Genomic DNA, 12,504 nt, shown 5'->3' with positions numbered 1-12,504 from the left:
CGGCGGTAGCTTGCGCGTGCGCGGCGCGGCGCTGCGGAGACCGTTGGCTCATTTGCATGTCCCCGCCTCGCGCGGCGGCGGCGGCAGCGGCGGCGGGTGAGGAGCCTGAGGCAGCGGCGGGGGCGGCTCCGCGCGCGGTGGGTCCGGGGTGAGGCCTGGGCCCGGGCGTCGTCGGTGGGCGGGCCCCGGGGTGGGAGGCTCGGGCTCGGCCCCGGGGGCCGCGGGGCGTGATGCCGCGAGCACGGCCCTCGCGCTGCGCATCGGCGGCGTCCCGGCCGGGTCGGCCTGGGGGGCGGTCTTCGGCCTCCCAGGCCCGACGCCCCCTTTTCTTCGTCTTCGGAGGCTAGGCCGGTAGGAGGCGGGCCACGCCCGAAGGGTTCTTTCGTCCATTCATTCCACCCAGCCCGTACGGGGATTACGGCGGCCAGCCGCTGTATCGAGCCCTTTACCATTTTGTACCTGGTTCACTCCCCACAGCAGCCCCCACCACGAGCTGCCCATTCCATGGATGGGGAAATGGAGGCGTAAAAAGGTTAGGTCACTCGATTTGATCCGGAGCCCCCTGGCTGGGAGACCCTGCCCTTCGATGGCACCGAACAAGGGGCGCCCCAGGAAAAGGGCTTAAGGATGAGCAAAGGGGGTGATGGGTGTAAGAAATGACTATGAGGTAGGGCAGGTTTGAGTCTTGAGGTGGGATGTTTCAAGATGGAAGGGATATTTTGGTTAAGGAGGTAGCCGCTGGATTCCTCATTGTTGCTTCTCCCGTCTTTTTCCCCGTCAGCGTTCAGGGCTTTGTCCCCACTACCCGTGCCCTGTTTGCCAGGTTTCAGTCTGGGCTGTCTGACCTTGGGTGGGTCACTTAGCCCGAGTCTATCTTTTCTTCTGTATAGTGTCGTTTATAACAGCACCCGCTTTTCACTGGGTTGTTGGAAGAAGTAAACGAGATTGTGAGAGTCCCTTTCCGACCAGAGGACCTGGTACAGAGCAAGCTCTGTCACCAGTCAGGGACTCCTCCACTCACTTGTTGGTTGAGAGGCTCCTCTCAGAGGGCAAGTCAGTCCTCAGATCCTCTTTGCGTGTCTGTGAAATAGGAAAATAGAAATGGGAAAGATCACAGCTCTCCTAAAGATCCCACGTGCGAGGGGTATGGTCCCACCGCCTATACTCTTACGTGCAGTAACCCCAACAGGTAGGGATTCTGAGGAAATGGGCTCAGAGAAGCAAAATAAATTGTCTAAGGTCACAGTGCTTGGTTTGCTCCTCAGCCAACGCCCCTGTGAACTCTGTGAGGGCAGAAGCCCCCGTAGAATAATCTGGCCTCCCTCTGCAGCACCATGTTGAGTTATCGATTACTTGTCCTGTTACTTTGAGGGTTAGGTGAAATAGAGCGGGCCATGTGAGCATTAGTTGTCATTCTTAGTGTCTTTTTTTCCCCTCTCACTACAGGTCAGAGAAACATGGCAGCTAGGCGAATTGCACAGGAGACTTTTGATGCTGTTTTGCAAGAAAAAGCTAACCGATATCACATGGACCCCAGTGGTGAGGCCGTAGGTGAAGCTCTTCAGTTTAAAGCTCAAGGTGAATTAAAGTGCTTGGTTTCTTTGGTGGGAGGGTAGTTACGGGGCATGCTTTTAGGGTCAGGGCAGGAGGATATCGGTACCTTGGGCACACTCTGGAGTTCTTCTGATCCTACCTTCCTTATTTGTCGAGGGGAGATAAACTTTTCTCTTGGTCCCCCTGTCAGCTCATCACACCGAAGTGGGTATTGTCATTCTCTGAAGCTTCTCCGCCCCGGGCATCCTCCCCCACCTAAAGGAGGGTTCTTGAATCAGTCTCCCGGCTCCATCCCCACCATTGCTGCCCAGATCTGAGCTCTTACTAGTTCTCACCTGGATTATTGCAATAATCTCCTCAGCAGTCTCTCGGCTTCTGGCTTCATTCCCCTCAAGTCTGCCCTCCCCGCTGATCTATTAATGCCGGCCTTGCTGGGCCAAGGCCCTACTTGGACTCTTGGGGCCCCCCATTTTGGGGTCACATCCTCAGACAAGTACGGGAACGGCCAGGTAACAGTGATGTGTGCGAGACAAGGGCATGGGAGGCTGCCAAGTGTAGGCCCTGCCTGAAAACCTTCCCTTTGGAAAGTTTTGAAATGTCATGCTAGCAGAATAAAAAATGGTGTGCACGGAGTTTGTAGGATGACAGGGAGGTTCCTCACCGCGGCGCTCGAGGGTCGCAGCCCTCATCTCCTGCCTTGAGGCTCGTGTTTCAGGGACACTGTGCTGCCTGTCCTTGCCTTTGAATCCCTCCCCAGCCCAGCCTGGTTAATTCCCTCAGGCGCTAAGACCCAGCTTGCTGGTGCCTTCCCCCTGGAAGCTCCTGCAGGTTTTGAGGTTGGTTTGGTTGTTCTTCCGAGTCCTAGGGCAGTGTGCTGAGCCCTTACTTTTCTGAGGTGGGCCAGCCTCCCCCAGGCCTCCTTCAGGTCTGTGCTGCTCACCGCGCCCACCCCTGAGCCAGTCTCCACCGAGGAAACTTCCTCAGTGTTGGTTGAGTGAATTAAGTGCTTGGGGTAGGGATAACTTGTGTGCTTTGGATGTGGAGAAGCTGGAGGTTAGAAGCTGTCTTCAGCTTCTGAGTTTTTAAAAATTGCTTGAGTGGTACACAAATACATTCCCGTTACGAAGGATTGGAAGAATTATAAAGTAGTTAGGAGTAAAAATTTAGAAGTTCTTAGCTGCTTCCTTAGCCCTCTGAAGTAACCGTATCTGTGTCACCACAGATTTGTGCATCCTTCGGTTCTTCTGGTGATATGTTCGTGTAATCCTGAATACTTACATGTTGACATGTGTCCTCACATGTGTATATGTGTATACTTATATATATATGTACACACGTACACATATGTGGAGATTTTATCTTTACCTAGAGACTCAAACATCAATATGTATCTTAGTTTTGTCAAGAAAAATGGGGGGCGGGATCTGTACTCGGAAACCAATAGGATGCTGGATGGTTCTGGAACCACCACTTTGTCACAGACCTAGCCGTGTGGTCCATCGGTCAGCCTTTCACTGTATCTGCTCTAGTCTGCATTGGTTTACAAGGCATTGGAAAATCCTGTTGTGCAGACTCCAGCCTCTACTCTTCCTTTAATGCTGTGCCCTATTCATGCCATCAATAGCTGTCAATACCAGGATTATCCCGGTGGATTTTGCTGGAACATCCATATCCACTCTTGTCTTTTGTGGTCAGTTCCCTGAGCAGCAGCCAACGAAGTCATCCCTTTACTCCAAACCCCTTCATGGCTTTCCATCTTGTTCAGAGTAAACTGTAGAGTCCATCGAGGGCCTCACTTGATCTGGTACTCCTGTTCTGTTCACATTTTGTGTCATAGTGGTTCTGTAACTTTGCTGCTTGTTGGAATTATCTGGGGACCCTTTAAAAACCCTACTGCGCAGGCCACACCCTCTCCTAATCAATTAAATCAGGATGCCTGGGGGTCCCTAAGGGCTCCGGTGTACGACAGAATCTAGGAGCTGCCTTCTTACTGCTTTGCCCCTTGTTCCTCTGTTCCATTCTGGCTACACTCGTTCCCTGCTAGTCCTGCTGCAGGCTTTGTGCTCATGCTCCCTTTGCGTGGAAGGCTTCCTCCATAACCGCGCGGTCTGGCCTCTCACACCAGGCCTCTGCTGCTCAGGTACATTGTTAGAGCTACCCACCTTGATCAGCCTGTCTGAAAATGGCTTCCCCTGTTTGTGTTCCTTCCTGCTGGATATTTCCTATTGGGACTTTCTTACATGTGATGGATTTTTATTGTTTGGCTCCCTCAACTGACAAATCCAGGAGGGTAGAGACTTTACTGTCTCCTTTCCTTGCTATAATTACGTTGCCTGGAGCAGTGCCCATACATATTAGTTGCTTAGTAAGTACTTGTTGAATGCATAAACTTGGGTTTATGTAAAGCTTTAGCTTCCTGTGGCCTCTTGGCCCGTTACTACTTCCTGGTATCTTTCTCTCTCTTTTGACTTCTTGACTAGGTAATAGGTTCTGATTCACAAGCTAGAACGTTAGGAAGCTACTCTGCAAAGTCTCCCTGAGGTCTGCTATTCCTATATGCCCATAGTTCACTTCTTTTAATTATTTAAATTTTTTAAATTTTATTTTAGAGAGAAAATGAGCGGGGGAGAGAGAGAGGAGAGATTTCAGCAGCCTCCACACTCAGTGTGGAGCCCATCCTAGGATCATGACCTGAGCCAAAATCAAGAGTTAGTTACTTGAATAAGCAAATGCAAATCTAGATTCCTATTTTTCTCATTTCTACACACACTGTTCAGTTTTCATTATGGCCTCTCTTGCTGTGGCTTGTTTAGCTTCTGTGTCCCCTCTTAGTTCCTTTGTTATTTCAGAAGATTGGTTGGCCCAGTGGACCTTTCCACGGGGAGCCTATCTGCCACCTTTTGGTCAAGTGCTCCGCTGTGGTCGGCTACGGGGTGTGAAGTGTCAGCCGTGGCTTCTGCCTCAGTGGCACTGTGGTCCAACACTCCTTAGACGCAGGGAGGGCAAATAGCCTCCTGCAAACCTGTCTTCTGTGTGGTAGAAGTAGAAACATACAAGCGCTCCAGTTTTAGTAAAGAAGCCCAGATTATTTGGGGACCAGACACCCTTCCGTTAGTTTAAAAGAAGATCCCTACAGAGCCCGGACAGGAAGGCCAAATAAGTGAGGGGCACTTTTGCCCAGCCTCTGTGGACTGTCATCAGGGCATGTGTGTGCCCAGTGGTTGTAGGTCTTCTTCTGTTTTTATAAGTAGTAAACCCAGATTTCTAAATAAAGCCACACTTATTTTTTTTTTTTTTTAATTTTTTTTTTTTCAACGTTTATTTATTTTTTTGGGGACAGAGAGAGACAGAGCATGAACGGGGGAGGGGCAGAGAGAGAGGGAGACACAGAATCGGAAACAGGCTCCAGGCTCTGAGCCATCAGCCCAGAGCCCGACGCGGGGCTCGAACTCACGGACCGTGAGATCGTGACCTGGCTGAAGTCAGACGCTTAACCGACTGCGCCACCCAGGCGCCCCAGCCACACTTATTTTAAATGTTGGAAATAAATACTGCGCTCTAGCAGATAAAGTCCCCTTGCTGGCTGATAGTCTGTGGACTGTCCGTTTGCAGCCTCTGGTCTAAATTACCTTTGTGTTCTTCTTTGGATCGTTTATTTCAGATCTTCTAAGGACAGTCCCACGAGCCAGAGCAGATATGTATGATGACATTCCTAGTGACAGCAGATACACTCTGGCTGGATCTGTAGCCCACCCTCGAGACACTGGGAGAGAAAGCCTGAGAGGTGATGTATTTCCAGGACCTTCTTTCAGATCAAGCAACCCTTCTGTAAGTGAAGACAGCTTCTTTCGCAAAGAATGTGGTCGGGATCTGGAATTTTCCCACTCTGATTCCCGAGACCAAGTTTTTGGCCACCGGAAATTGGGACATTTCCGTTCTCAGGACTGGAAATTTGCACTCCGTGGCTCTTGGGAACAAGACTTTGGCCACCCTGTTTCTCAAGAATCCCCCTGGTCGCAGGAGTATAGTTTTGGTCCTTCTGCACTACTGGGGGAATTCGGTTCCTCCAGGCTGATTGAGAAAGAGTGTTTGGAGAAAGAGAGTCGGGATTACGACGTGGACCGTCCAGGGGAGACAGACTCTGTGCTGAGGGGCAGTGGCCAAGTCCAGGGCAGAGGCCGGGGTCTAAACATCGTTGACCAGGAGGGGGCCCTTTTAGGAAAGGGGGAGACTCAGGGCCTCCTCCCATCTAAAGGGGGAGTTGGAAAGCTTGTCACACTAAGAAGTGTGAGTACGAAAAAAGTACCCACTGTAAACCGTATTACTCCCAAAACTCAGGGCACCAACCAAATCCAGAAAACCACCTCAAGTCCTGATGTGACCCTGGGGACGAACCCAGGGACAGAAGATATCCAGTTTCCTACTCAGATCCCTTTGGGGCTCAGTCTGAAGGATATTCGGCTCCCCAGAAGAAAGATGAGCTTTGACCTCATAGATAAGTCTGATGTTTTTTCGAGATTTGGGATAGAAATAATCAAATGGGCAGGATTCCACACCATAAAAGATGATGTTAAATTTTCCCAGCTTTTCCAGACTCTCTTTGAACTCGAAACCGAAACCTGTGCTAAAATGCTTGCTTCATTCAAATGCTCCTTAAAACCAGAGCACAGAGATTTTTGCTTTTTTACTATCAAATTTTTAAAGCACTCTGCTTTGAAAACACCCAGAGTTGATAACGAGTTTTTAAATATGCTTTTAGACAAAGGTGCTGTGAAGACCAAAAATTGCTTTTTTGAAATCATAAAGCCCTTTGACAAGTATATAATGAGGCTTCAAGACCGGCTTCTGAAGAGCGTCACACCCCTCCTCATGGCCTGCAATGCCTATGAGCTGAGTGTCAAAATGAAGACCCTCAGCAATCCCCTGGACTTGGCTGTTGCCCTGGAGACCACCAATTCTCTCTGCCGGAAATCTCTAGCCCTCTTGGGACAGACTTTCTCCTTGGCCTCTTCTTTCCGGCAAGAGAAAATCTTAGAAGCTGTCGGCCTCCAAGATCTAGCTCCCTCTCCTGCCGCGTTTCCAAATTTTGAGGACTCTACTCTGTTTGGAAGAGAGTACATCGATCACCTGAAGGCCTGGCTGGTCAGCAGTGGGTGTCCCCTCCAGGTCAAGAAAGCCGAACCCGAGCCAACCCAAGATGAGGAGAAAACGGTTCCTCCTACCAAACCCGAAGTCCAGGCCACGTCTCCAAGTGGGCTGAGTGATGGTAAGGAAAGCAGCGAAAGTTCCTATTTCTTGTGATTAGTTTGTTTGTCATGTTTTCTTGTAATGTCTCTTATTTTTTTTGAGATTTTTACACAGAATTTTTTAGCCAACTGGAAACATCAGAATTTTAGTAGAAAACTCCGATTGGCCAGTGTACATGTCTGCCATGCATTCTGTAAGCATATATTAGGAATCTTCTGTCTACCACAGAAGTCCTTAGATGTTTCTGGGTCACAGACTCCTGATCAAAAGCTGTGGCCCTGGTCAGGAAAAATGCACATGTATTTGTACACAATTTTGCCTCTGCCTTCTGGCGGGTGTGTGTGTGTGGGGGGGGGGTGTTGTACCATTCTGCAGCCAAGGTTAAGAAGCCCTTGTTGTTACAGCATCCTCCTCTTTCCCACACTAAGGTATTACTAGAGGGGAAAGTAAACACTGGGCTCTGTCTCTGGGGAGTCCCCAGGCTCTTAAGGGACAGAAATGATAAAACCCAGCTTCTCCTGTGCCAGGATTAAGGGGGTGGAAGAGAGCCCAGCCCAGGGGAGTTGGGGAGGCCGTGTTTGAGCTGTGTCAAGGGACTGGCAGAGATTAGCCAGGTCTGCCCAGGTAGTAGAAGCACCTTTCTACCCTGAGTGACTCAGTTTTCTAGAATGGCTAAAGATCGATAGATCACTTAGGTACATCTGGTAACCTGCAGTTAACGAATCAGCTTTGAGGAGGTTCCAGAAAGGCCAACAAAGAGGTAATATAAACACTGGCTATTTGGTATCCCTTCTGTCTCCTGCTAAGCGCCCAGGATGAATGCTGTCATAGTCCAGACCTGACCCAGAAATCATGAGCATTATGTGGTGGCTTTGTGACCGGCGAGGAAGCACTTTTCCCCCCTTTACCTCCGGAGGAGGAAGTCCTTTTCCCCCCAAGACAGTTTTCACCTTCCATTGCCCCAGCCATGTGGGAAAGCCTTATTTGTCCCTGAATCTCTTTACTCCCCTATACACTTATGGAACCCTGACTACATCAGGCACAGAGTAGGTCCCACTATGGATGGGCAGCCACACCTACCTCTTGGAGAGGGAGCCTTCCAGAAGTGGGCTCAGGGCCGAAGCAGGACCCCTCCTTCCCACACCCCCCAAAGTGGGGGAGTGGAAAGTCAGTGTAATGTCAGTACTGAAGAACTTTGTATGAAAAAGTCTCCCATAACTTAAAGTTGCCCACCACCCTTCCCTGGTTTTGCTGCTTCACAGGTTTGCCCACAGCTGCTGTCTTGCTGTACTGAAAACACTACAGTCTGTTCTTTTACAGGACTATCAAAGGTCTTTTTCTGTGTTTCTACAGCAATTGCTGCATCATGATACTGACCTAACGTAAATTACCTCACCCTTCCCTTGATGTGGGACTCATGCTGCCTTTTACTAGAGGCCTCTGAGGCTAAGCAGAGGCGGGTTCCCTAATAATTGACATCTGCAAGCCTGGGCTGTCTGGACAGCAGGTAGATGGCACCAGAGCCCATGTCTTGTGGGGCACTGCTCTGCTGCTGCTTCCATTACTGTTAGAAATGCTGAGATGACATCTTCGGTTGAATGCTTTGATGACTCTTCCTGTTATTTTTTAAGTTCTCTGTAGAATTTGGTCTCAAGAGGAGGATTATGGGGCCAAAGCTGGGGCCCTTGCTTGTGGTTACCTTCTCAAGAGGTGGTTGTAGTGATCCAAAAGTTGTATTGTTTTTGAAAGCTTCTGACTTTGAACTCTTCTTACTCCTCTGTAAAGTCATGTAAAACTAAAAGTTCTATAAAATGAGAGCCAATAATCAAAGGGGAAATACTTGCAACAGCACGACAATTGAAGAATCAGTTTATCCGGTATAAAAAGCTTACACTGATACTTAAAATAAGCTCAAAGCTGTATCTTGGACATAGGCAAGGAGAGGACAGTGCAGTTAGTTACTCGACACAACAAACGGGCAAACCTCTCCAGTTCAGGAGTGGTTTTTGCAGATTCTTTTTTTGGTTTTAAATGTTTACCTTAGTGCGGAAGCAGGGGAGGGGCAGAGAGAAAGGGTGACAGGATTGAAGCAGGTTCTGGGCTGACAGCACAGTGCCCGATGTGGGGCTCAAACTTGCAAACCGCAAGATCATGACCTGAGCCAAAGTCGGATGCTTAACTGACTGAGCCACCCAGGTACCTCCTGGAGTGGTTTTTATCAAATGACCGAACAGACCATTCTGTGATATTAAAATTAGCAAATATCAGAAAACTAAATAAACAGTCTTATTAATTGAGGGCACAGATGCTCTTCTGTGTTGCTGGTGGCATTGTAAATTAAAATTCATATTGAAGGAAGTTTATACTTTAGGAAATGCTTTTCTTTTCATATATTCAAATATTTTCTATGAGCATCTACCTTAGGGCCACTCACTTTTTTGATTAGGGAATTTTGTTTTGCAAATTTATATATATGTTTTCTGATTATAAAGCATGCATATTTAAATTTTTTTTTTTAATGTTTATTCATTTTTGAGAGACAGAGCATGAGCTGGGGAGGGGCAGAGAGAGAGAGGGAGACGTGGAATCTGAAACAGGCTCCAGGCTCTGAGCTGTCAGCACAGAGCCCAACGAGGGGCTCAAACTCACGGATCAGAAGATCATGACCTGAGCTGAAGTTGGACCGACTGAGCCACCCAGGCACCCCTACATATTTATTTTTTATAGCTAAAGCACAAAGAAAATGAAGTCCCTGGTAAATCTACCATTCATAGATAACATCTATTAACATTCTGGAATATTTCCTTCTAATCTTTTTTACTACATGTCTGTATTTATATATCTTTTCTTATCTCTTTTGTATTGGGAATCATAACCTAAATATTTTTTTTATGTGTTTTATACCTAGACATGTTTTATATCTTTTATATTTTTTCCTGAATGTGAACATTCTAGTTAAGCGATACATGAAAACAGAATTGAGTTGCTGCAAATCATTTCCTTCTATAGAATATATGCATACATTGCTCTGTATAGTCCTCGTGAGCTTGTGACTTTCTTTCCTAGTGTTTATGCTGTTCTGTCTTTTGGGAAGATATTTTACATATTGGTTTTTAAAATACTGTGCTGCTTTCCTCTTTTCAACGCTGGTTTCTCGGGAATGAGGATTTTGGTCACTGGTGCCTGCTTAAGTTCCATCCTAAGCCTCTGGCTCTGTCCTGGTTGTCTCAGGCCCCACGCGGTCCAATGCGTTTCTCAGAAAAGCCCTTTTGTGTGTTCCAGCGGTTCCTCAGCGAGCAGATCACAAGGTGGTGGACACTATCGACCAGCTGGTCACACGTATTGTTGGAGGCAGCCTGTCTCCCAAAGAGAGAACTCTTCTCAAGGAGGACCCTGCTTACTGGTAGGTCTTTAAATTTTGGCCCTCCACATCCCTCCCATAGAACACATGGCAAACTTGGTGTCGTGATGGTATCCAATGCAGAGGGTGAGTGAGATATCTGTTTTGAGCATTGGTATTTGCCAGTGGGAAGAGCATGAGGGAGGGTCAGGTTCACCTGCATTCAAGCCCTGGCCCTCCTGCAGGCATGCCATGTGGCCTTCTCTCATCCGGGCATGGAACCTCTCAACCCTCTGCGCTGACTTAAGGATGAGGTGAGAGGTACATGCACAGAGCACATGAAGATAAGGAATGTGCCACAGCAGTTGTTTGTGACTTGTTGCTACTGTTTGTTAAACTCTTTCCTTTTGCCTTATTCACTCTTCACATGAATAGAACTACTTTTTAAAATTAAAGTTTTGACCATAAATATAGTACTTTTTACTGGAAATCAGGAACAACAGATAGTCGGGGGAAGCCACCTGTGTGCCCACCAACATCTACTGACATTTTTGCATGTTTGCCTCCAGTCTTCCTGCTCACTGTGGGCTGTTTGGGTTTTTGTTTAATGTAGCTGTGGTTTTACTATGATCTGTCCTGTTCTTATTTTTATTTGTATGTATGTATTTATATGTATTTTTCCTGCTCATTTTAGAGAACACGGCAAAATGCTCATATTCTTTATTCTTCATAAGCGTTTTCAGAGAGCTGCATTTACACTCCATAAAGAAGGTGGCCAGAGTTTAGCCATTCCTCTCTTATTGGATTTTCAAAATGATTTTGATTATATACTGTCTGAAACTGCTTCAGTGAATCACTTAACGTCTCATATTTTCTTATGTGTTTAGGATTATCTCTAGATTAGATTGCTGCAAGTGAAAATATTTTAAAAGTGGCATATGCCCTTTGTAAAAATAGAGAAAAGTAAAAAGGTAAAGATACCATCACTCACCTCCACCGTTTCTCCCTCTTAGTATGTCCTGCGTTTCAAATGTAACATCACTGTCCCTGTTAATCGGTGGTTGCACTCCTTCCGTCGTATGCAGGTACCATAGCATACTTGACCATTGCCCATTGGTGGGTTCTTAGATACTTTCTAGTTTTTCCCCACTGTAAATACTATTATGATGAACAACATTTTGCTTGTTTTTCTGTCTACATTTCTGGCAGTTTATTAGGGGAATATCTGGGCATGAAATTACTGGGCTAAAGACAAAGTTAACTTTAAATTTTTTTTTTTTTTTTTAACATTTATTTACTTTTGAGACAGAGAGAGACAGAGCATGAACGGGGGAGGGTCAGAGAGAGGGAGACACAGAATCTGAAACAGGCTCCAGGCTCTGAGCTGTCAGCACAGAGCCCGACGCGGGGCTCGAACTCACGGACCGCGAGATCATGACCTGAGCCGAAGTCGGCCGTTTAACCGACTGAGCCACCCAGGCGCCCCCAAAGTTAACTTTAGAGGCTTTGGTCTCTGTCACTGTTTCTCAGCTGCAGCATGATTGACTTCTGACTCTGGATAAGCCTCTGTGGTGGGGACTGTCCTGTGCTTTGCAGATTATTCATCTGGCATCCTTGGCCTCCCCCAGATGCTGGATGCCAGTAGAATCCTCCCTCCTAAATGCTACCCACCTGGGGCAGGAGTTGTCCCTGGTGGAGACCGTCGATCTTTATCATCAGGTTATTTTTTGTGGGTTATCTGTCCCAGTTGACACTCGCTATCCTCTGTAAGCATGCTGTGCCCTCAACTGTGTTTTGACTTTGAGATAATTTCATAGTGTGATGTTTTACCTCATATTCCTTTGTTAATTAACAAAGATTACACATTTCCTCATAGTACATCTAGTTGTAGTTTCTTTTTTTCAGTGTCTATTTAGGCCTTGTCTGATCAGCATTGTACCTATACTGGACTTAGTATTTTATTTTTTTAATTTTTTTTTTTTTTGTAACATTTATTTATTTTGAGAGACAGAGAAAGTGTGAGTGGGGGAGCGGCAGAAAGAGAGGGAGACACAGAATCCAAAGCAGGCTCTAGGCTCTGAGCTGTCACCGGGGAGCCCGATGCAGGGCTTGTACCCATGAACTGTGAGATCGTGACCTGAGCCAAAGTCAGACGCTCAACCGACTGAGCCACCCAAACGCCCTGCCTTTTTTTTTTTTTTTTAAGTTTATTTATTTTGAGTGAGAGAGAGACCAACCATTAGGGAGGGGCAGGGGGGGGTGGCAGAGGATCAGAAGTGTGTTCTATGCTGACAGCAGAGAGCCTGATGTAGGGCTCAAACTCATGAACCATGAGATCGTGACCTGAACCGAAGTCAGATGCC

General features: G+C 47.3%; 1 protein-coding gene across 9 annotated transcripts in view; it reads left to right on the top strand.

The window, feature by feature from the left end:
• The window catches only part of SUGP2 (SURP and G-patch domain containing 2), a 32,669-nt gene that overhangs the window by 222 nt on the left and 19,943 nt on the right, over positions 1-12,504 (top strand). For 5 of the 9 annotated variants that reach the window (XR_003966530.1, XR_004343079.1, XM_030305047.1 and 2 more), the window contains exons 1-4: positions 8-96; positions 1,447-1,578; positions 5,216-6,820; positions 10,084-10,204. Coding sequence is in view for 7 of the 9 variants with exons in the window: in XM_030305047.1 (XP_030160907.1) it covers positions 57-96; positions 1,447-1,578; positions 5,216-6,820; positions 10,084-10,204 (1,898 nt within the window). In the remaining 2 variants the exon portion in view is untranslated. Of the gene's footprint in view, positions 1-7; positions 149-1,446; positions 1,579-5,215; positions 6,821-10,083; positions 10,205-12,504 lie in introns of those variants that run through there. The other 4 variants (XM_030305068.2, XM_030305077.2, XM_030305085.1 and 1 more) reach the window with 4 other exon arrangements.

This window comes from Lynx canadensis, chromosome A2 (assembly GCF_007474595.2).
Source record: "Lynx canadensis isolate LIC74 chromosome A2, mLynCan4.pri.v2, whole genome shotgun sequence".
In the NCBI taxonomy this organism is placed as follows: Eukaryota; Metazoa; Chordata; class Mammalia; order Carnivora; family Felidae; genus Lynx; species Lynx canadensis.
This window is presented reverse-complemented; position numbering and strand designations above follow the sequence as displayed.